The sequence below is a fragment of the Macaca thibetana genome, chromosome 9 (genome assembly GCF_024542745.1).
Source record: "Macaca thibetana thibetana isolate TM-01 chromosome 9, ASM2454274v1, whole genome shotgun sequence".
Lineage (NCBI taxonomy): Eukaryota > Metazoa > Chordata > Mammalia > Primates > Cercopithecidae > Macaca > Macaca thibetana.
Genome location: NC_065586.1, coordinates 21,663,123 through 21,688,092, shown reverse-complemented (window position 1 = coordinate 21,688,092; position 24,970 = coordinate 21,663,123). Strand labels below are relative to the sequence as shown.

The 24,970-nt window shown below is 38.0% G+C and overlaps 1 protein-coding gene across 1 annotated transcript in view; it reads left to right on the top strand.

The window, feature by feature from the left end:
• The window catches only part of DNAJC1 (DnaJ heat shock protein family (Hsp40) member C1), a 248,270-nt gene that overhangs the window by 179,235 nt on the left and 44,065 nt on the right, over positions 1 to 24,970 (top strand). Inside the window, exon 9 of the mRNA XM_050804054.1 lies at positions 18,302 to 18,421. Coding sequence (XP_050660011.1) covers positions 18,302 to 18,421 — 120 coding nt within the window. The remainder of the gene's footprint in view (positions 1 to 18,301; positions 18,422 to 24,970) is intronic.

The window sequence follows — 24,970 nt, the reverse complement described above, 5'->3', positions numbered from 1 at the left end:
CGGGCGTAGGGGCGGGCGCCTGTAGTCCCAGCTGCTCGGGAGGCTGAGGCAGGAGAATGGTGTAAACCTGGGAGGCGGAGCTTGTAGTGAGCTGAGATCCGGCCACTGCACTCCAGCCTGGGCGACAGAGCGAGACTCCGTCTCAAAAAAAAAAAAAAAAAATAGAGTTACCATATGACCCAACAATTCCGCTCATAGGTATACACTCAAAGGAATTGAAGACAGATGCTAAACAAATAGCACATGTAGCCATGTTCAGAGCAGCACCATTCACAGTAGCCAAGAGGTAGAAAGAGCCCAGATGTTCATCACTAGATTGACTGACTATGCTATATACATACAATGGAACGTTATTCAGTCATTAAAAGAGACTGGTAGATGGTACATAGGGGATGAACACTGAAAGAAGTCAGAAGCAAAGGGTCACATGATATAATTCCATGTTGATGAAATATCCAGAATAAGTAAATCCATAGAGACACAATGCAAATATGTGTTTTCCAGAGACTGGAGACAGGGGGTTATTGTTTAATAAGTATAGAGTTTCAGTTTGGGATGATGAGAAGGTTCTAGAGATGGACAGTGGTGATGGCTTGTACAGGAGTATGAATGTACTTAATGCCACTGAATGGTGCACTTAAAATTGCATACTTTAAAACAGTTGGCTGGGCATGGCAGCTCACACCTATAATCCCTGCATTTGGGAGGCCAAAGCAGGTGGATCTACCTGAGGTCAGGAGTTCAAGACTAATCTGACCAAGATGACGGAACCCCATCTCTACTAAAAATACAAAAAATTAGCCAGGCATGGTGATGGGTACCTATAATCTCAGCTACTCAGGATGGCTGAGGCAGGAGAATCACTTGAACCCAGGAGGCAGAAGTTGCAGTGAGCTGAGACTGCATCACTGCACTCCAGCCTGGGCAACAAGAGCGAAACTCCATCTCAAAAATAATAATAATAATAAATAAAAATAAAATAGTTAAAATGTCAACTTTTGTATTATGTATGATTTACCACAATTAAAAATAAAAGCATAAGGGCAGGTTTGTGACTGTCTTGTGAACTGGGTAGGAAGTGGGAACTGGATGGGAGCAGTGTGGTTTGCCCAGGCCAGTAGGAAACAGAAAGGTAAGACTTCCATCACTGTCCATCTCTCTCCAGAGGACTGTTTAGCAGTTCAGTAACACAGGGCTGACACTTGTTAAATATTATTTTCTAGGGCCTTAATATATATCTTCAACTTACAGCCTTACTTCATGTACTCAAATGTATTTCCACCATCCTGTGTTGCCAAACTTTCCCTGTTTCGAGACACTAGTACTCTCTGTTACTCACCGCATGTTTGTATACCTGTAAATAACATTTATAGAACTCTCACACTTGAGGTGCATTTAGCATTGAGAACAAAGTCTGTCTGAAATCCCTCTCTCAAATAGTGTTTTTTTTCTTGCCTAGCCTAGTTTTTAGTGTTGGATATGACAGCCGCTCTTAATACTGCTATTGTTATTGAATGGAAGCTTTAGTATTCCTTCAGAAGAGCAAGTGAATTTAGTCTGTATGGTTACGTGCCAGAAGAACTGTTTAGTGGTAAATTTCTGCCCCTCTCAGAATGCCTAGAATCTTCCTGTTTCTTTCTGTCATTCATTCTGCTAATCAACCAGTCATTCATTCAACATAATTATTGTAAGCCTGCTATATGTCAGGCACAGTGTATGCTAAGATATTCAAGGAATTTGTCCATATGTTTTTACTTGTTGATAGGTTTATTGTATTCAGTTTTTATTCTCAAGTATTGAAACACATGAAAGAGTAACAATGCACTTTTTTATTGTTCAAATTAAAAGAACTATATAGACTGATATAGTTTATATTAAGCTTATCCGACCCATGATGCCCAAAGACTGCATGCAGCCCAGGACAGCTTTGAATGTGGCCCAGCACAAACTCATAAACTTTCTTCAAACATTATGAGATTTTTTTGCTTTTTTTTTTTTTTTAAGCTGGTCAACTGTTATTAGCATTAGCATTAGTATTTTATGTCTGACCCAAGACTTAACTCTTCTTCTTTTACTGTGACCCAGGGAAGCCAAAAGATTGGACACCCTTGGTTTATATGTAAGTAAAAAGCATATCAGAAGCCAGAAATTTTAAGGCATCGAATGAATACTGAAGGAAGAAAATATGACAATAACTTTTTATTGAAGAAAGAAAATATGACAACTTTTTATTGAGAGTAAGGAAAATACTCATCAGTGATAGAAAAATCAGACTAAATGTTAGGAAAAAACACTAAACCACCCTGTGTGAAAATGTAGGGAAATAGGTGGGTGCACATATGTGAGCATCATCAACAGTGTCATGCTGTGGTTTGATCCCTGTGTGAGATTAGTTTTTACACTTTTGACATCACTTTCCTTATCCCATCCTAGGAACCATCTTATAGATGTATACCACTAGTCATAAGGAGATCTAGTTATTTACTGCCTTTACAAAAAGCAGCTCTTAAGCTCATAATTCATCTAAGTTTTAGTTTTCTCCTAAAAAACTCCTCTAATAGATTTTGCTTGTGATTTTGCAGACTTCAGTTCAAGTCTCTTTGAACTGGCAGAGATTAATAAAGACCTAAATAACACCTATTTTTAAAATTGTCATGATTTACAAATTATTCCTCTTTATTATGTTTTCCCTACCTGCATTCTTATCCCTTTTCTGTAAATTACACAGACCTTCTCTTGTTAGTGACTAATATTCGAAACTACTGACCATGGTAGTTTTTTCAATTTAACATGTATTAATATTTTCTGTGCACCTGGTTTATGTCTAGGTCTTTTCTACTAGATAATATAATAAAACTGTGAAGGAAATTATTTTCCAGAATAAAAATCACTTATCCTGATCTTTAGAATTTTCAAGCCTTGTCATGACTGTTCTGACACCTAAAATTGTAATCCTACCTTAATTGTATGGAACTATTCAGAGGTATCCCACTTCAACAATTTGGCTTGATAAGTTTTTTATCACCTAACTATGATATAATATATATATGTCCATTGTCAGTGACAATTTAACACTTGTATTTCTGACCCAAAAAACTGACAGTGGATTATTGGGCTAAAATTGTTAAGGTCTTACTCTAGCCCTGTCATTGATTACCTTGTGAACTTAAAAAAATTTTCTCAAGTTTTGTAGGTCTCAGTTTTTTCTTTCTTAAAAACAGAGCATAAGACTAGATCGTCTCTATTTATTTATTTATTTATTTATTTATTTATTTTGAGTTGGAGTCTTGCTCTGTCACCCAGGCGAGAGTGCAATGGCACGATCTCAGCTCTCTGCAACCTCCGCCTCCTGGGTTCAAGTGATTCTTCTGCCTCAGCCTCCTGTGTAGCTGGGATTATAGGTGTGCACCATCATGCCTGGCTAATTTTTGTATTTTTAGTAGAGATGGGGTTTCACCATGTTGGCCTGGCTGGTCTCGAACTCCTGACTTCAAGTGATCCACCCTCCTTGGCCTCCTGGGATTACAGGTGTGAGCCACTGTGCCTAGCCAGTTGTCTCCAATTATTGAAATGAGTCTGTTCTAAGAGAATATAACAAAACTAAACATAACTAAAAATGTTACCCTTCATGCTTTCAAAATGGTAATTAGATTCTAGTATACATATATGATTTCAGTTACTATACTAAGAATCAGGTACCATTCTGTTGAATAATATGACCTTTGATAAATACTCGATGCGCCATAGTAGAACGTAGTGGAAAGAACCCTGCAGGTTTCTGATTTCCACTATACCATTTACCGGTGATATGTCCTTACACATTTTTTCAATCCTTTTAATTTAGTCTCAGGTTTTTTTTTTTTTTTTTTTCCTGAATAGGGTAATAACAAAATTTTCTGCCTGAAGACAGAATACTTGTTCCCTTGAGGTCACATTTAATTTTAAGAGCTATAAATCTATAAATTAAAATGTCCCTTGAGACATAAAAATGTCTATTTTGTGGACTTCTAACTTTGAAGCAAGAAATGTTCATTTTGAACATCATGAATCCTAGGAGAAATATGTAATTATTATCATTTCTCACTTGTGTGTGAGTTATACATGTCTATTAATATATCTAGAATTTATTTTCCTACCTCCAAAGTGGCCTGGTAGGCTTCACATCGATTTTTCTCATGCGTTCTTCTATTTTTCCTCAAAATACTCATTCATCAGTCATTCATTGACTTGATAATGTGTTTCAGGCATTGAGAATATATAAGCGAGAGGCATAGTCCCCAAACTTTAGGAGATTATATTCTATAGAGAAAAACAGTTATATAAAGAAGCCATCATAATATAATGTAATTTTAATAAAACTATATATCAATGTATATATTGCATTTTTTCCTACAATTCCTGGCTCATAACTCACATAGATGTTGTTACAGTCTTTTGTTACAATATTGAGGGCAAGAGCAGACCTCAGGAAACAGAATCTCTCTCTCTGACCTCCTGCCCTCCTTTCACCTGCCCGAAGCAGGACTCAGTCTGATTGTGGGTCATAAGACCCTCATTCCAGAGAATGCCTTGCCCCATTCTCTGGAGGAAGGAGTGTTGCACAGAGAGACCAAGAAGATTCTGAACAGACAGGCCTGGCTGGGTTTCCCTACTCAATCTATTAGTATAAGACCTTTTTGTCCAATCCCATTTTTGCATGGTTGTCAATCTTGCCTACATAATGAGGCCTCCATGAAAACCCACAAGGACAGGGTTGAGAGGGCTTCAGGATAGCTGAACATGTGGAGGTTTCTGGAGGGTGGTGTGCCCAGAAAGGATATGGAAGCTCTGAACCCCTTCACCTATCCCTCACTCTAAACGTCTTTTCACCTGTATCTTTTGTAATATCTTTTTTTTTTTTTTTTTTTTTTTGAGGCAGAGTCTCGCTCTGTCGCCCAGGCTGGAGTGCAGTGGCGTGATCTCGGCTCACTGCAAGCTCCGCCTCCTGGGTTCCCGCCATTCTCCTGCCTCAGCCTCCCGAGTAGCTGGGACTACAGGCGCCGCCACCACGCCCGGCTAATTTTTTTGTATTTTTAGTGGAGACGGGGTTTCATTGTGTTAGCCAGGATAGTCTCGATCTCGTGACCTCGTGATCCACCCGTCTCGGCCTCCCAAAGTGCTGGGATTACAGGCTTGAGCCACCGCACCCGGCCTTTTGTAATATCTTTTAAAGTAAACCTGTAAAACATATTTCCCTGAGTTGTGTGAGCCACTCCAGCAAATTATTTGAACCCAAAGAGGGGGTCATGGGAACCCCAACTTGAAACCAGTTGGTCAGAAGTTCCGGAGGCCCAGACTTCCATTGGGTTGGAGGGACTCTTGGGGACTGGGCCCAGAGTCCTATGGGATCTCACACTGTCTCCAGGTAGGTAGGGTCAGAACTGAATTGGCGGACACCTAGTTGGTGTCTCCTGTAGAATTGATGGCTTGCTTGCTGTTGAGAGAAATCTCCGCATATTGTGGGTCACAGAAGTTTTTTGTGTTGATTGTTTTTGTGTTTGTGTGAAGTAGAGGAAAAACACAGTTTGAGAGTGTTCCCAGGTGTATACCTAAGAGAAATAAAACATACATCCACGTAGAAACCTGCACATGAATGTTTATAGCAGCATTATTTTTAATAATCAAAAAGTAGAAACAACCCAAATGTCCATCAAATGGACAACACAGACAAAATGTGACATATACCCCCCATACAATAGAATATTTTTCAGCATTAAAAGAAATGAAGTACTGATATGTGCTACTACATGGACCTTGAAAACATTATGCTAAGTGAAAGACTATGTATTATATGATTCCGTTTTTATGAAATGCCCAAAATAGGGAAATCTGTAGAGACAGAAAGTAAATTAGTGGTTGACTAGGGACTGAAGCAGTAGTACAAATGAAAGGTGACTGCTAAAGGATAAGAAGTATCTTTTTGGAATGAAGAAAATGCTTCAAAATTGTGCATGACTTTATGAATATACTAAAAAGCATTGAATTGTACACTTTAAATAGGTGAATTTGTGGCGTGCTAATTTTTTATTTATTTATTTTTTTTTTTTGAGACAGTCTTGCCCCGTTGCCCAGGCTAGAGTGCAGTGGCGTGATCTCAGCTCACTACAACCTCTGCCTCCTGGGCTCAAGCAATTCTCTTACCTCAGCCTCCAGAGTAACTGGGATTACAAACATGCGCCACCATGCCCTGCTAATTTTTTGTATTTTTGGTAGAGATGGTATTTCACCATGTTGACCAGGCTGGTCTTGAACTCCTGACCTCAGGTGATCTACCCCCCCCCCCCCGAGCCTCCCAAAGTGCTGCGATTACAGGTGTGAGTCACCATGCCTAGCCTATGGTATGCTAATTAGATCTCAATAAAAAAAATTTTTAAATCAATATCAAATGCACAAAATGTGACCAATACCCCAAATTAAGAGATTAAATAACATTTAAAGGCCACCTCACATGTTCTGTGATTCTAAGCTTCTATAATTTAAATTTTATCGGTGGTAAAGCAATACGTTTTAAAACTTAAATTTCAAAGTATGACCAACAAGCTAGTAGACTAATGCATGTCCTCCAAAACTTTTTTTTTTTTTTTTTTTTTTTTGAGACGGAGTTTCCCTCTTGTCACCCAGGATGGAGTGCAGTGGTGTGATCTCGGCTCACTGCAACCTCTGCCTCCCAGGTTCAAGTGAGTCTTCTGCCTCAGCCTCCCAAGTAGCTGGGACTACAGATGCACGTCACCACGCCCAGCTAATTTTTGTATTTTTAGTAGAGACGGGGTTTCACCATGTTAGCCAGGACGGTCTCAATCTCTTGACCTCGTGTTCCGCCCGCCTTGGCCTCCCAAAGTGCTGGTATTACAGGCATGAGTCACCGCGCCCGGCCCAAAACTTTTTAAACCAAACTTTTATTGCTTTTCATCAGGTCTTAAAGCTAGTGTCATGTTCTAAAGTCTTTCTATTAGTGTCATATTAGGCCTTAAATATGACTTTGCTTTATCCCAACTAGTATAATAGTTGGGATATTATATATCAGATGCATCTGACTTTGGTTTCTTTCAGTTTACTCTTCTGCATTTTTCTAAAAACAAGGTTTCAGACAGTGAATTGTAATAAAATCTTATGTAAGTGAATTGTAATATAATCTTATGTATAATCTTATGTAAGACTTTTTTCTACCTTTCAGTATTTAAAAAACAGCAGAAAATAAGTAAATAATGACTGCACAAAGATTTTCTAGCATGGATTTACCAGTGCTCATTTTCTTTTTTTTTTTTTTTTTTTGAGGCGGAGTTTCACTCTATTGGCAGGCTGGAGTACAGTGGCGTGATCTCGGCTCACTGCAACCTCCACCTCCCAGACTGAAGCAATTCTCCTGCTTCAGGCTCCCGAGTAGCTGGGACTACAGGTGCGCGCCACCACACCCGGCTAATTTTTGTATTTTTTTTTGGTAGAGACGGGGTTTCACCATGTTGGCCAGCATAGTCTCAATCTCTTGACCTCGTGATCCGCCCGCCTTGGCCTCCCTAAGTGCTGGGATTTACAGGCATGAGCCACCACACCCAGCCACCAGTGCTCATTTTCAAAACAAATCATTTTGAATCTTTCTGAACAGTATAGCAAAAGTTGGGTCTTACTCATTTCTTGATTCTTAAATCTCTTGACCTCGTGTTCTGCCCACCTTGGCCTCCCTAAGTGCTGGGATTTACAGGCATGAGCCACCGTGCCCAACCATCAGTGCTCATTTTCAAAACAAATCATTTTGAATCTTTTTGAACAGTATAGCAAAAGTTGGGTCTTACTCATTTCTTTATTCTTAAATACTCATTTCTTTTTTCCAGAATACATTTTTTTTCATTAAGAACTTTCAATTTTAATTTGGCTCTTGTATGAACTTCCTAGAAGGTCTTAAGAAAGTCATTACATCTTTTTTTGCTGGTTTCCTAACCTTAAAGGTGATGACAGTGTTATTGTTTCAGGAAGAGCAAGACAGAACATAACTTTTATAGAGCACTAGAAACATGTAGCTAAAAATAAAAAATGAGGGGAAAAAAATACAAAGACTGCAAGTCATGAAAGGACTTTCGCAGGTGGTCAGGGTGTTCAGTATTATATTTAAGGACAAAGATTTAAATAAATGTAAACATTTATGTGTAATTTAAAATAACTTTATTATGAAAAATGCTGTGATGAGCATCTTAAACACATTTTAGCATATCACCATGTTTTTCTTACAGGTAAGAAATGTAGATCCTGAAAGAAGGTCCTCAGATGTACACACACACAGTCTATTGTTTTTTTTTGTTTTTGTTTTTGTTTTTTTCAGAGTCCGAGTCTCCCTATGCTGCCCAGGCTGGTCTTGAACTCCTGGCCTCAAGTGAGTCTCTTGCCGTGGCCTTCCAAAGTGCTGGGATCACAGGCATGAGCCACTGCACCCAGCTTGTCAATTGATTTTTGACAGTGGAGTGAAGACAATTCGGAAGGAAAAAGGATAGTGATTTCTTTCTTTCTAGAAGTCTCGCTCTGTCGCCCAGGGTGGAGCGAAGTGGCGCAATCTCATCTCACTACAACCTCCTCCTCCTGGGTTCCAGCGATTCTCCTACCTCAGCCACCTGAGTAACGGGGATTACAGGCACAGGTCTGCCTAATTTTTGGGTTTTTAGTAGAGACCAGGTTTCACCATGTTGGCCAGGCTGGTTTCAAACTCCTGACCTCAGGTGATCCACCTGCCTCAGCCCTACAAAGTGCCAGGATTACAGGCGTCCATCTAGAATAGTCTTTTCAACAAATGGTATTGTTGATATCCATATAATAGAAAATGAAACTTGAAGGCTGGGTGTGGTGGCTCATGCCTATAATCCCAGCACTTTGGGAGGCCGATGCTGGCAGATCACTTGAGGTCAGGAGTTCAAGACCAGCCTGGCCAACATGGTGAAACCCCATCTCTACTAAAAATACAAAAAATAGCCAGACATGGTGGCGGGCACCTGTAATCCCAGCTACTCGGGAGGCTAAGGCAGGAGAATCGCTTGAACCTGGGAGGCAGAGGTTGCAGTGAGCCAAGTTCACACCACTGCACTGCCTGTGCAACAGAGGGAAACTCCATCTCAAAAAAAAAAAAAAAAAATGAAACTTGACCTCTGCCTCATCCTTGAGATAGGCAAAGATTTCTTAGGACACTCTAATCACTAACCATAAAAAAAATAGAGAAGTAGATACATTGGACTTTATGAAAATGAAAAGCTTCTGCCCTTCAAAAGACACCATTAAGGAAATGAAAAGGCGTATATTGCCAACAACTGTGAAGAGTTTGTTTCATGCTATTTGTAGACTACGTTAGCCTTCCACAGTTTCATGGATACTGCTGATAGAAAACTTGAGACTCCTGGGTCAGAGATAGAGGACAGTTTATTAATGATAGCAATAGCAGTTACCAGAATATCAGTATGTTTGTGCCAGCTCCCCAAACCTCAGGTGTAACAGGATGCATTAACGATTGTACAGATTCCACCTTGGCCCACAAGGAGGACATCTGTTGCAGTTTGGTCATCAAGAATAACCCCAGGCTGAGAGTTCAGGAGCTTACCTGAATGACTTCCACTACCATGGTAGGGTGGTGTCATGGATCAGTTCAAATAGTCAGGGAGCTATAGTGGCTCCATGCCATTAAACAAAGCTTAACATTGTTTTTCGTTCTGAGCAGCATAGTACTGTGGCTTGTGGCTTAATGTTTTTGGCTACTCAGGATTTATATGAGATGGCAAGAAGGTCTTCATGACTGACACCATCTATTTCAATCTTGAGAGCTCTTTGACACCATGCCCTAGCCACGGTCCTTTCTAGCTGAGGTCATGGAGTTTGCCCTTCTGCCTGACTCAAGCTAGCAGTGTGACCTTTGGTGAGTCTACCTTAATCCAGAGCATCTGCTTTCCCATTACTAAAATAAAATCTCTTAAATCCTCCTAAATTTCAGCGTAAGGGCTAGGGGAGTTTTCCAGAGTAGCAGGGCTGACTGCATAGATTTACGTACATTTCTTTGAGTTAGTTTCTCATTTTCCATTTACTTTTGTTTCACTTTCACTGAATTTAGCATTCTACTAATAAATCCAATCCAGGGCAATAAGCCTGAATACTCTTCAAGTGGTCGTCCTTGGTTTCCTATAATACAAGAGTATATCTTTCTCTGGGAGATCTCCCTGAAAGGATGAAAACACCCAAGACCTACTTTGAGACATTTTGCTGTCATTTCCAGATGGATTTAAGGTTGGCGTAATAGACTACAGAGAAGTTGAACTGTAAGACAGCCCACCTGATCCCATTCTTCCTTAAAAAGCGTTACTCACCCTGCCCCCTTATCTCCCAAGTGAACTAGCCATTGTTCTAATGATTGGCCTGGTTTGTGCTCATGAATTTCTCTCTTCATGCTCATTATGAGTGTGTATCTCTAATTGTTTTCGGAAAGAGAGTAGACTTTATGGCTACACAAAATGAATCTTAGTACTGTTACTTAGTACTTAGTACTTGTTACAGTGGTACAGACCTGAGGCTGACCAAACAGGATGGCAAGAAAATCCCCCAACCTGGAAGAGATTTAGGAACAATAAGGGTGCCTTAATAGCAGCTGTGTTTGAACCTATTTCCTGGTATTCAGCATGCAGCCACTTCCGCAATTCTTCCTTATTAATAGGCAGTAAAAGGAATAACGTTTACTGCCCAACCGACAATATAACTTAATTAACATGTTCACTGTAGGTGCCCAGGAACTTCTGCAAATCTCTACAAGGCCCTCATTCAGAAAGAGGAAGAGTCTATTTGAGAATCCCATCCTCATCACCAAAAATGTCAAAAACGGTGAAGGGTTTGAGATTTCACCATACTTGTGAGCAAATAAGGTAGCCTGCTACAGTTTCATGAATGCTGGTAGAAGACATGAGACTCCTGGGTCAGAGACAAAGGGCAGTTTATTACTCACAGCAGCAGCAATAGCTAGAGTATCAGCATTTTTCTGCTTGTTCTCTGAGCTCAGTTCCCACAGAGTAAAGAAGGCCAACTGACTCCTAAACAACCACTGCGGTGTATTACAGATGAGGAATCCTGAATTTAGGTAACTCAAATTTTTTACAACAGGCAATAAGCATGGCTACCTATTCCTCTGAGGAGGCAGTATCTTCACTATACTGGACAATAAGAATGTTTGCCCTTTGACCTTGAGGGAGACACCGTCTCTTCCTATTACTCCCTATCCATTGGGCTGCTTGAGTGTCCTCGCTGTTTGGCAGTTGGCTTCCCTTAGAGACAAGTAACCCACGAAAGAGAAAGGCAGAAGCCATATATATATACACGTATGTATTTTATCACTTATCCTTGGAAAACACACCCTATCCCCCTGTCCCTTCCACAGTATCCTATTGGTTTGTTACAGGTCAACCCTCGCCACTGTGGAAGGAGACTACACAAGGGCATTAATACTAGGAAGTGGGAATCACTGAGGAACACCTTGGAGGCTGACTTGTTATCACAATGGCTATATAGTTAACACCGTAGTTTGCTAAATAAAGAGTATATGGGAACTCTGTACTATTTTCTACAACTTTCTATAAACCTAAAGCTATTTCAAAGTAAAAGTTAAAGGATTTTAAATGAAAATATAGGGTCTGGGAGTGGTGGCTCATGTCTGTAATACCAGCACTTTGGGATGCCAAGGCGGGAGGATCACTTGAGCCTAGGATTTTGAGGCTGCAGTAAGCCATATTGTGCCACTGCACTCCAGCCTGGGCAACATAGCAAGGCTCTGTCTCTAAAAAGGAAAAAAGCTATTAAAAATATATATATAGGTTGTAGACCAGAAGAAAATATTCGGTAATACTTATATCTGACAAAGATCTAGTATCTACAAAATATAAAAAACTCTTAAAACTAATAAGAAGACAACCAACTAACAAATGGTCAAAAGACATGAACACATACTTCAAGAAAGCATTCACTTGGCCAATAAGCACATGTGAAGATATTCAAGATCATTTGTCTGACTGGGCTCAGTGGCTCACGCCTATAATCCCAGCACTTTGGGAGGCTGAGGCGGGTGGATCACGAGGTCAGGAGTTCAAGACCAGCCTGGCCAACATGGTGAAACCCCATCTCTACTAAAAATACAAAAATTAGCTGGGCATGGTGGCAGGCACCTGTAATCCCAGCTACTTAGGAGGCTGAGGCAGGAGACGTTTGAACTCGGGAGGTGGAGGTTGCAGTGAGCCAAGATTGCACCATTGCACCCCAGCCTGCACAGGGCAAGACTCCATCTCAAAAAAAAAAAAAATTTGTCATCTGGGAAATGCAAATTATTACCATAGTAAGCTATATTTCAATCCCACCAGAGTAGTCAAAATTAAAACAACTGACCATGTCAAGTGTTGGTAAGGGTGTAGAACAACAAGAACACTCATGCATTGCTGGGTAGATGGTAAAATAGCACCTCTTTGGAAAAATACTCCTGTAGTTTCTTACGAAGTTAGATGTACACTTTCCCTATGATCCTAGCAATTCCACCCCTCTGTATTTATATGTGAGAAATTAAAACATGACCACTAAGAGAGTTGGACACAATATCCATAGCAGCCCTATTCATTCGGAAGGTAGCGTTATGAATGAAAACTAGCAGCAACCCAAATATCCATTAATAGGAGAATGGATAGACAGATTGGGATACAGATCTTTCTTCTGATATATGTTAAGAATATTTGCTGCTAGTTTGTGGTCTTCCTTTTCATTTTTAAAAATAGTTTCTTTAAAAGACCAAAAGTTTAATTTTGGCAAAATCCAAATATTTGTGGTTTTACCATGTTATTACTTGCACACAACTCTCAAACTGATAGAAGACTGTTAAATCCTCTACAGTTAAGGAGTCTGTGGGAGACACACAGGAGTGTCAGTTGTTTTGCAATTTGGACAGATTCTAGAACCTTTGGTCAAAAGGGGCCCCATTCAAGGTGAGTCATTTCACAAGTGACAACATATATGGGCTTAATACAATTTGTAATGAGAAGTATTATTTCCTCCAGAACCCAAAAGAGCCTAAAAGAAACTATGGGTGCTATGAGAGTCAGTAGCTGTTTCTTGACAGTGTCATGGATGGAGTTGCCTTCAGTTTACCCAATAATTTTCAGAAATACAACCAAGGCCTTGCACTGTATGTGAGGCAGTGGGTCACCCCATGAGCTCCTTTCATTTGTATGTCCCGAGTGAGTGTATCAAAGGAATCTCCTCAGCAGAGGAGGTCATCAGTGTGATGTCATACGGGCATTCCTGGGAAAAGTAGGGTGCAGTTTCAATCTTGCCTTCGAAGATTGTATGTTACAGTGCAGCTGTTTGTAGTACCCCGTGGTAGTTGGGTAAAACTGTATTGGGTCCCTTTGGAGGCAAACTGCAGTCAAGAGTGTTGAAATAGGCACTGAACAAAACATATTCACCAAATCTATACTAGCAAAATATTTACCATTTGCTGGTTAGATGAAGTCAGTAATTTCAGTTATATTGGGTATGGGTCCTTAGTGAAGTCCACAGCATTGAAGTTGAAGTAATCCACCAGGAGGTACCATACATTCCTCCCAAGTGTAAAAACTGGTCAAATTGGGCTGTTAAATGGACAGGCAGTGGGGATAGTCACCACTTTTCTAAATAGGTCTTGTATAGTGGGTTTTAATCATTAAAGGCCCTGTTTTAATTTACATCTGGCTATATTAACTGTTTTAATGGGGAAGCAGTAGGTCCATGAGTCCATTTTAAAAAGGCAATTTGTTAGTGCCAAAGACTTAAAATTAATTCATTACTCATTGGGTCAGAGTCCATGACCACTATGGGATATTTTAGAACAATGGGTGTGATGACCATGGGGAATTAAGGCAAGACAGAATTCCTGTGGTTAGGGTGAGGCATGCATACTTGTCCTTTATATTATGTTCAATAACTCCCCTAAGATTATAGGGGGACCCTTGTTTAAATTTGGGGGGATCCCCAATATTGATTAAGGGCACAAAGGTTTGCCAATTGGTGTATTTCAGCAGATGTTAATTCAGAGCCAGTGTCATAGAGGCACAAAAGCCAATTCCTGCCCTTTTATCTATGTACTGTATAAATTCAGTGAATTTTGAAAAACCAGTTGGGCCAAATTGTGGACTTCTGTTTTAGTTTTTGTTTTTTTGTGTCCTGCCTGTTCTGAATGGAATTGTGTGCCCCCAAATTCACATGTTGAAGCCCTAACTCCCAATGTGACTGTATTTAAAGATAGGGCCTGTAAGGAGATAATTAAGGTTAATGAAGTCGGAAGGGTGGGCACCTAAATCGATAGTATTGGTATTCTTAAAAGAAGAGGAAGAGAGACAACAGACTCCCCCATTCCCCCCACCCTGACACACACACACACACACACACACACACACACACACACACACACGAAAGGCCATGTGAAGACTGAGCAAGAAGGCAGCCAACTGCAAGTCAGGAAGATAGGCCTCAAAAAGGAATTTCTCTTCCTAAGAGTAAAAAGACCTTTGAGGTCATTTAGTTTTTAATTTTGTTGTTGTTTTTATACCATGTATTTATGTATATTTGTCAAGAGCGTGCCTCCATTTTTAAATTGGAAAGGAAAATTGTATAGCTGAAAACTATGCACTGAATTAAATGCACTAAAAGTTTGTTTATAGAATTTAAGAGGGTAGGAGATAATTAGATTATTAGACATCCAATCTCATCCCATCCCATCTAATAAATATTAGATATATACATCTAACATGTGTATATATATCTAATAATGTGTTATGTATATCTAATATTGTGTTATGTATATCTAATATTGTGTTATGTATATCTAATAATGTGTTATATATTCACTGGGTGATGCTTTGTAAGAATATTATTTTCTTGGATAAAATTTCTGAGAATTTATGAGTTGAGGTGAATCTACTAAAAATAGTTGAGTCCAAAATTTTGACTTCCGTATTTATATAAATAATGATTATTAATAGGCCATTTCAGTAGAAGTATTGCTCATTAGAGAGTTTTGGTATCTATTTATTAGATAGAAATTGAGCCTTTTGTCTTTAAAGTATAAAAATACAATAAATAAGTACATTAAAAAATTTTTTTAATTTTGCCGTAATTTTTAGTGCCAGATAAATTACATGATGCTTTCTAATTAACATTTTATAGTCCAAAGCTGTGAGAAGAAAAGTACATGTAGATTACTTTAAAAATACAGTCCTACCCCAAAAATATAGAGGATTTTCAGACACCAAATCTTTGAACATAGTGGGTTTCATGGCAAAAATCCATCCCAAAGGGACATAATTTGAGAATATAATTTAAGTTTTCATATCAGTTCTTACTTTGGTTGCTATATTTTGAGGTCATTACATTAAAATGTTGAATAATTTGAAAACTTTTTATTTTGTATTCAGTATGGAGATTTATTCCCAGAATGGGCTTTTCTGATGCAAAATTGGAATGCTTGTGTAGTCACAACAGCTGTCTCCACACCATGTGGTGTCTTCCATTACTTTACTGTAGAGATGAATATTTGGCCCAGTGTTTCGGTAGTATTGGACACACATGGTTTTAAGTGGCAAAGCAGTATGCTTATGCATTCATTTGACTTTCACAGTTACAGTTGGCTCCAGATTAGAACAGGGAGAATACATTCACACCATGGCCACCCTCATGGCTGCTGTAGTAGCTGGATCACAGGAGGCTCTGTTGCTTCTAAAGACACAACTAACTATTGCCAAGGAATTACACATTCACCGAAGTGCCTTACAGCTGTAGGAGGGAGAATAATGCATTGCTAAAAGGGTTCTCTCAGATTTCAGATTATGGCCCTAGTCACTATCAAGCCTCTTTAAAAATATTAATAATAAAAATTATGGCCATAAAAGAACTATGAAACTTAAGACTGTCATAGCAGTAGGTGATTTTTCAGGAATTCAATCCAAATACTTTATATAAAATTTTTATTTTTCAGAAAAGTACTATATTTTTACACCCTCATTAATCTAATTAAAATCAGATTTGTTTTTAATGCCAACGTTTATATATGCAGAGAGTATTTGGGAAGCCGATCTGTTAAAAACAGAAATTATTTTAAAGACTTAGCTTACTGTATGAAACAATGATTTATATTTTAGACATTGTAGACAATTTTTTTTGCTTCAAAAATGTTAAAATAACATAGAAATTAGGTAATTTGATTTAGTGTGATTTTGTACATACTGTATGATTTGATCAGTATATATCTTTATGCAGTGATCAACTTCACGCTCTTCATGACATGATCTTTTACTGTAAGCTTATTTAAATTCTGCCTAAACTTAAGTCTTTTGCATTTCTGAAACCGATTGGTCTACTTATTAAAGCTTTTTAGCAATAAAGCTGTGATTTCCTTTAAAATCCAAATATATTTCTCTAAATAGTAGCTGAATAAGAATAATACTTTTTTCCTTAAATAAAGACAAGGAGAAAGAAAAAATCCTCCGTGTAAATTTTTAAGTCATCTGATAGGAATAATTAGATTTCTGATATTCATTAAATATCAAAGAAATTCCGACCAGACCCAATGTGGGCTACCTTTTTATATAAGTGAATTTATGCATGTATTGTAGACGCTGTACTGATGAATATGTTTGAGGCTTTCAGCTCTTAGTGGATACAAAATAGAATGATTGATAAAATCCTCCCTACTATTGGCTATTATTTACTGACTCTTAAGTGGCAGGTTGTATTTATGCCAATTTATCTGCTTCAGGGAACATTCTTGATAGCAGAACAAAGTGAATAAAAGTAGTTTGCTTTGCAAATGAATGCAAATGGGAGAGCCTTTCGGAAAGCCCTTTAACAGGGGCAATGCACTTTGATTATGAGTGAAGCTGCCATTTGGACATGGTGAAAAGAGCACGCTTGAACCATTGATTGGGGGAGACAGTAAAAAGTCAGGAAGGGCCCCGTTAAGCTTGCAGTGAGGCAGGCGGATGTCAGTGTGGTTAGAGCACAGTGGGAGAATGACAGGGAGGATTAGTGTCAGGGAGAAGCTTTGCTGTAGCTGTGGAGATAGTCCCTGGGGTCACTCACCTCTGACTGTTGTTCTGTGCTGATGGTTCTGTAATGCAAACTGCCTGATGTATGCCTGTTCATTATCGGAAATGGTGATTAGAAAAGGTATTTGCCTCAAAGGTTTCCTTCTTTCTGTCTTTCTTTCTCTTTCATTCTTTCATTTTAATTAAAGGAAAATAAGGTAGGCTTCCTCAATCTCTCTGCTGGCTACTGGAGTATTGTTTAATACCAGAGTGTTTTATTGCCTCTGGTGGGGAATAGTTAAGTGCTAAAATGTAATGTGAAATAATTGTAACATGGTTTTTTGTCGTTTGATAAAGATTTATTTCACTGTGCTCACTTTGGGGTTTGACCACTGGTAGTGCTGAGTAAAATGCAGAGAATATGTTTGCTGTAAGAATTTTTGCATATGCATGTTTATAATCTCTAAGGTATTTTTAAATTTAGTTTAATCGTTTGGTCAAAGCTAAAAGTTGACCAAAATGAAATGGTCAAAATGAAATGAAATACCGCTTTACATGGACTTGATGGTTTGAGTCTTGGCCACAAGAGTTTCTAATTTTATTTCTGTTCCGAAGTTTAAAAAAAAAAAATGTAGTGACATTTGACAAGCTAAACTTCTTGAAAAAATATTATTTTAAAATTGAACATCATTACATAGAATGATCAAAAAGTGTCTTGTCGCAATTCTGATTTCAGACCAGTATATTTACTTGTTCACATTTCATTTATACTTGCGTTTTGTTGTTGTTGTTTTTTTTTTGCTTTTTTTAAAGTGTGTATTTAAAACAAACAAAAAGAGAGACCTTTAATAGTAACTTTATGTGAGGCATTTCTGAGCAGCACTGCATTTTATAGCAAGGATGCATTTCATAAGCTTTGAGAATGGTTTCTCACTTTAATTCAAAACCGAATAGTCTTTTTTAAAAAATGTCTACAAAACCTGGTTTTGCAATATTTATGCTTTCTTAGTTAGTATACGTAGGAAAATGAAATAGGCTTCTAGAGCTTTGCATTCCAGTGTTAAATATGCAGCTCAAATCTTACTGTTAGATACAACTTAGTATTGTTTTTTACAGAAAGCATATTGCCAATAATTTGCTTCACAGCAGTTATCTCCCAATTATCTTTTTTATTCTCCCAATTATCTTTTTTTATTTTCTTTAATGTTTTGCAGGCACCTGAATGGACAGAAGAGGACCTCAGCCAACTGACAAGAAGTATGGTTAAGTTCCCAGGAGGGACTCCAGGTCGATGGGAAAAGATTGCCCACGAATTGGGTCGATCTGTGACAGATGTGAGTTCACTGAGATTTACATTGTATAGAGAGAGACAAACCAGAACAAGTCAGCTATGTAGAAGGCAGATATAGATGGGTTCCACAGTATTTTTGGGGAGGGGTACAATCCTTTTAGGACCTGAAAGTGAACCATTAATGAAATAAGTGAGAAGCAGATGTGAGCCAGTCCCCTGGTCCACAATTAACAGCTGTGTGAGGAATTCTAGTGTTTAGAGACTTAAGCTACTGTAACCTAATCCAAGGAAAACAATGCCAGTTTTGGGGTTTATAGTGACCCCTTTAACTGTGGAAAAAATAGTTCTCAAACTGATCAGAATTAGGAAGGTTGTATTTCAGCTGGATCTGTTTAACATTGAAGTACAGATTGCGATTGCTACTTAGACAGGTGGTTTGGATTAATTAAATGAGCAATATTCCCATAATGCAAATGGAGGTTGCCCTTTTTGTTTCAAGGATGATAGCAACTATTCGTGTGATAAGTAGTTTAACCAGAAGAAACTGTGTGTGTGTGTGTGTGTGTGTGTGTGTGTGTGTGTGTGTGTGTATCTGTACTGTCAGGTTTTGTATTGTTTTGTTTTGTTTTTGCAATGGACCTGCTTTGAGAATTTTAAATTATATATATGTATATTGTTACTACTGTAGAAGTCATTTAAAAGACTGCAATCTGAATTTTTATAAGATAGTTAGCAATATTTTTGATTTAAAGTTGAAGTTTGATCATAGGGGAAAATAGCTGTAGTATTTTGTAACTTTTTTTTTTTTTTTTTTTTTTTTTTTTTTTTTTTGCTATGTTTCATGAGGAGACTAGTCATCTTGAGTTACTAGAAAAGAACCATAAGGGTAACTCTTCTTCAGCTAAACATGTTATGTTACTGGATGGTGTGTTTTATTATCTCGTTTTAAGGTTGTTTGTAAAAGATAAGTTAATAATGACTTAATCAGTAAATATCTGACCAAATTAAAGACATTCCATGGTTTTTGATGTTTTAAGTACTATGACCTTCTAATTACATAGCTGCTGTTAATACAGTGATTATCAAAAGAAACTGAAATAATTTTTTTAAGTTATAAAACATTGGTTTAAAAAGGCCCTAAACTTTTAGTTCAATTGCTTAATGAAAAATAATAGTAATACTTATGTATTATCTCTTTTGAAGACTGTACCACATTTAACTTTTAAGATAATATTTCTGTAAGGCTCTACATTTGATGCTAAAGGCAGATAGGAAACTGAGTAATATTTTAATTTGTTGTCATTAAAACCTGGTAAATTTTTATCCGTATTTTTAAGAGGAGAAAGATGAAGATTTTAAAAATGCCAAAAATACACACGATGTAACCAACAGAGCCTCATAGATCCTAGTATATACTTAATTTACTAGAGTAGTCTTGGTGCAGTCAAAAGCATCTTTTTAAACTTTTTCAAATTCATCCCATATGTTTCCTTTTTTTCCTCCCTAGACTTACCCAAGGGAGACTGATTCCATGTATGCAATAGATATTTTTTCCCTTTATCATGGAAGTGGAAAACCTGACATTGTGAAGTGGTGTTTTTTTGTTTTTTTGGGTTTTTTGTTTTTGTTTTTTGACCAAGTATTAGTTCTGTTGTCATAATAACAAAGGTACCTTGGAAATAAATATGTAATAAATCTAAATTTTTGTTGTACAAAAAAATGCCATTATAACTTTTCATCTATGTCAGTATATATATATATAGACCCACACTGCATTTTCATTCTGTAAGCATCATCTCCATGGCTGGAGTATTCATTTCAATAACTCTACCGTCCCCCAACACATGCACATATCTGCGCGCACAAACACACACACACACACAGAGAAAATCACTCTGTAAAAGAGAACAGGTGTCTGTAGACTCATTTTAGTAACTCACAGGGATGACTTGTAAATCACATGAAACAGCTGAAGTGGTTCAGCTAATATTGTTTCTCTAGTATAATGTTAAGTGAAAGTTAACCACACTTTAAAAAGACCACTTGTGCCTGTTTTTGGCTTATGGTGTTAATTAGATTTGTTTTCATTAAGAATTCGATCATGAAAAAGAAGCCAGGTTCAATTGAGTGTCATCAGAACCTCTGCATACTGACCTGATCACCTGCCTAGTTCTCCCTGACTTTGCACAGCTGTTCTTTGACCCGGTTTCCTTGCCAAATTTGTAGCTTCAGGCTTAGTTCTCTTTCCTTCAAGAAACAATTGACCTTTTGGGAGAGAGGTGAGTGTGTGCCAGTGGTGAGATTTATATGATTCTTTATTTGGGTTGTCGGGTTACAGTTAAAAACCTTTTTATTCCTCAATTAAGAAAGAAATTAAATATATTAATTGTCATAATTAGCAGAATTAGATTGCTAAATTGTGCTCTGGATAAATACAAGCAATGTTTTTTTAAGCTTTTTTAAAAATTGACACTGAGTGTATTTTAATTCAAATATACCTAAACTGTAAGACCTACTTTATTGTGGATTTAATATTTTAAATGTTCATATATGCCTTTCAGCAAATAATTTTGGTAATCACAAAGGACACTCAAATTGTAAAAATAACAGAGGAAACAAAAACTGTCTCGCATGTAAAACCAACTTTAACATGATGATTAACTGCAGGTTTCCTAAATTAAGTTCAGGGGGCCCCAGATTTCTTGCTTGTGAAGTAATACTATTCTCTTGCCTGAAAGGATGTAAACTGATTCTGCTTCTCTCCCTGGTCACTAATCTCTTGCATTCTGGTTGTGATAACAGACTGATAGGAGATTTTTCTGCCTGTTTGGAAAAGGCCCAGGTAGGCAGCAAAACAAAAGACAGGTGGCTAGATTTAAACAGGCTTTTATAATTAGCTTAGTGCCATAGTGTGAGGTAAGAGGTGTGTAGTTATATAAGTAGCCCATTATGCAAGTGAAGAGGAGGAGGGAAAATCATAAAATTCCCAATTTCATTTCCATAGCTCAACCACAAGGAGATTCCTATTGGGGGAAATTTATATATTGCTGTTATACTGGTTTCAAAAACACGTAAGTGGACTCTTCAATCGAAAATAAGCATTATGCTTTATATCAGTGAACTAAATATATAGTTATTATCTTGGCAAATATATTGCTATTACTTTTAGACTTAGGCTAGCCCTACACAAAATTGTAAACATGATAAGGACTGTCCTTTTGGTTTTTCTGCCTTCATCCTCACTGTCCCCTTACCAGTTTCCTGCTATAGCAATTCTCTTGGTCTGAGCCACATGTCATACTCCTCTCTCTTCCTTCTCTTACCCTCTCAACCTTACAAACTTTTAAAGATATTTAAATTTTAGAAAACGTGCAGGTTTGTTATACAGTTAAACTCGTGTCACGGGGGCTGGTTGTACCACGGAGGCTGGTTGTACAATTATTTCATCACCCAGGTATTAAGCCTAGTACCCAATAGTTATTTTTTCTGCTGCTCTCCCTCCTCCCACCCTTCACCCTCAAGTAGGCCCCAGTGTCTGTTGTTGCCTTCTTTGTGTTGGTGAGTTCTCATCCCCACTTACAAGTGAGAACATGTGGTATCTGGTTTTCTGTTCCTGAGTTAGTTTGCTAAGGCTAGTACCCTCTCCAACTCCATCTTTTGAGATTCCCACGAAAGACATGAGCTTATTCTTTTTTATGGCTGCATAGTATTCCATGGTGTGTATATATAATCACATTTTCTTTATACTATCTATCATTAATGGGATTTAGGTTGATTCCATCCCTTTGCTATTGTGAATAGTGCTGCTGTGAACGTTCACGTGCATGTGTCTTTATGGTAGAATGATTTACATTCCTCTGGGTATATGTACAGTAATAGGATTGCTGAGTCAAAGAAAGGGTAGTTCTGCTTTTGGCTCTTTGAGGAATCACCATACTGCTTTCCACAATGGTTGAACTAATTTACACTCCTACCTTCAGTGTATAAGAATTCCCTTTTCTCAACAACCTTGCCAGCATTTGTTATTTTTTACTTTTTGATAATAGCCATTCTGACTGGTGTGAGATGGTATCTCATTATGGTTTTGATTTGCATTTCTCTAATGATCAGTGATTGAGCTTTTTTTTATATGCTTGTTGGCTGCATGTATATATTCTTTCGAAGTGTCTATTTGTGTCCTTTGCCCACTTTTTAATGGGGTTATTTCATCTCCTTATCGATGCTAGATATTAGACCTTTGCCAGATGCGAATACTTTCTCCCATTCTGTAGCAAACCAACATTTTTATTTGTAATTGCTTTGGTGATAATAATGATTATTGCATCATTCATTTTTTTAGTATTTAACGCTTTTCAAAACTTTTTTTTTTGAGACAGCGTTTTACTCTTGTTGCCCAGGCTGGAGTGCAATGGCACGATCTCGGCTCACTGCAACCTCCGCCTCCCAGGTTCAAGTGATTCTCCTGCCTCAGCCTCCTTAGTAGCTGGGATTATAGGAATGTGCCACCACACCCGGCCAATTTTGTATTTTCAGTAAAGATAGAGTTTCTCCATGTTGGTCAGGCTGGTCTCGAACTCCTGACCTCAGGTGATCTGCCTGCCTCTGCCGCCTAAATTGCTGGGATTACAGGCGTGAACCACTGTGCCCGGCCTTTTCAAAACATTTAAATATACTTTTATTTGGTTTTTCACAACACTGTGAAGTAAATAAGCAACCATTATTTTTCCCTGTTTTACAGCTGAGTAAACTGCTGCTAAGACATTTGTTCAAGGTGACACAGCTGTTAGTAGAACTGGGACAAGATCACATATTTTGATTCCATACTTACGTGTTTTTACCTCTGGTTAATTCTGCTTTATTGATGTTTGTATGGAAGATACTTTAAACTTGTCTAGAGACTTACATCATTGACCCTTTTTTGATAAAACTCTATGTTCATAGCAAAAACAAAACGTCAAAGAATACACTTAAGCTAAATTTGTTTCTAATCAACCATAATTTCAAAGAGATCTCTGTGAACATTTTTGTATAACATTGCATAAACAATGTATAAACATTGTTTTATATCATTCTAGAGACTAGTGTTTCTGTATAGATGTATGAATATGTATAATTTTAATAGGAGTAATCTACTTTCTGTCCTTTTCACATAGCTCTAGACCATGAGCATCTTTCATGGCAATAGATAAGATCCACATCATTTTTCTAAAGAGTTACATAATAGACTATGCTGCCATGATATCATTAAAGAATATCCTATTGATTGACATTTAAATTGCTTCCTTTTTTTGCTATTTCATTGAGATGGACATGGTGTTTTTTAAAATTGTCTTTTCACCCATATCTATTTTATTAGCTTGTGTGCCTAGAAGTAAAGATTGCATTCCTAGAAGATGCTTAGTTCAAGAATATGAATGTTTTTAGAGCCTCTGAGGGCTCTGAAATTGGTCTGCAGAGAGGTTATAACAATACACATTCCCACTAGTGATATGTGAGAGGTCACTTCATAGTCCCGTAAAAACCGAACACTACATTTTTCGCCATTGCCCATCAAGTGAAAAGTGTTATAGTACTGATTTTTGTTACTTGCAAAAGAAAACACAGGGACTCAGTACAAGGGGTCCACATCTGATGAGGAGTTCTGGTGTGGGACAGAGAAAACAGGGGCAAGATCATTGTTCGGTAAATAATACAGTTAAGTTTTCAGGATGTGGGGACACCTGAGACCACTTTGTAAGAGTCTCTCAAAATCAAGGAAGAGACATGGAAAAGATCTTGAGGATATTTATGAACACTGAGCATACTCAGATCTTTAAACTTTCTGTGGATAGGATGTCTCCAAAGTAAAGGAAATTGGAATGACACAGGTCACTCAGCAACACTAGATTCTGGGGGGTGAGGGAAGAGTGCCTTCACAGTACTGAGGGGAAATGGTTCTGAATCTAGAACTGACCAAGTGTGATGGTAAATACATGGGGTGAGAACTCGTACCCTTTCCTGGAAATTTTCCTGAGGTCGTACTCCAGCAACAAAAGGAATAAATCGAAGAGGACAACATGGGAGCCAAGAAATGGTGAATCAGGAGAACTAAGGACTGCATGACAGGGACCCTGGGAGGGAGGGAAGTTTCATAGAATAGATAGTATGGCTGAGAACTTGGAAAAATGCATATGTTTAAATGTGGAAAAGAAAAAAAATAGGTGAAGTGCAACAACTAATGCCTATAATCCCAGCGCTTTGATAGGCCAGGGCAGGAGAATCACTTGAGACCAGGAGTTTGCAACCAGCCTGGGTGACATATACCTTCATCTTTACAAAAAAAGAAAAGAAAAATTAGCCTGGTATGGTTGCACACACCTGTGTGCCAGCTATTTGGGAGGCTGGGGCAGGAGGATTACTTGAGCCCAGGAGATCGAGGTTGCAATGAGTCATGATCATGCCACTGCACTCCAGCCTGGGTGATAGAGTGAGACCCTGTCTCAACAACAACAACAACAAAAAAAAGTAAAAAGCAACCAGAAATTCCACACAGAACAGGAAAACCAGATGTAAGGAGACATAGTTTAAGTTTAATTATACTAAAAAGTAGATT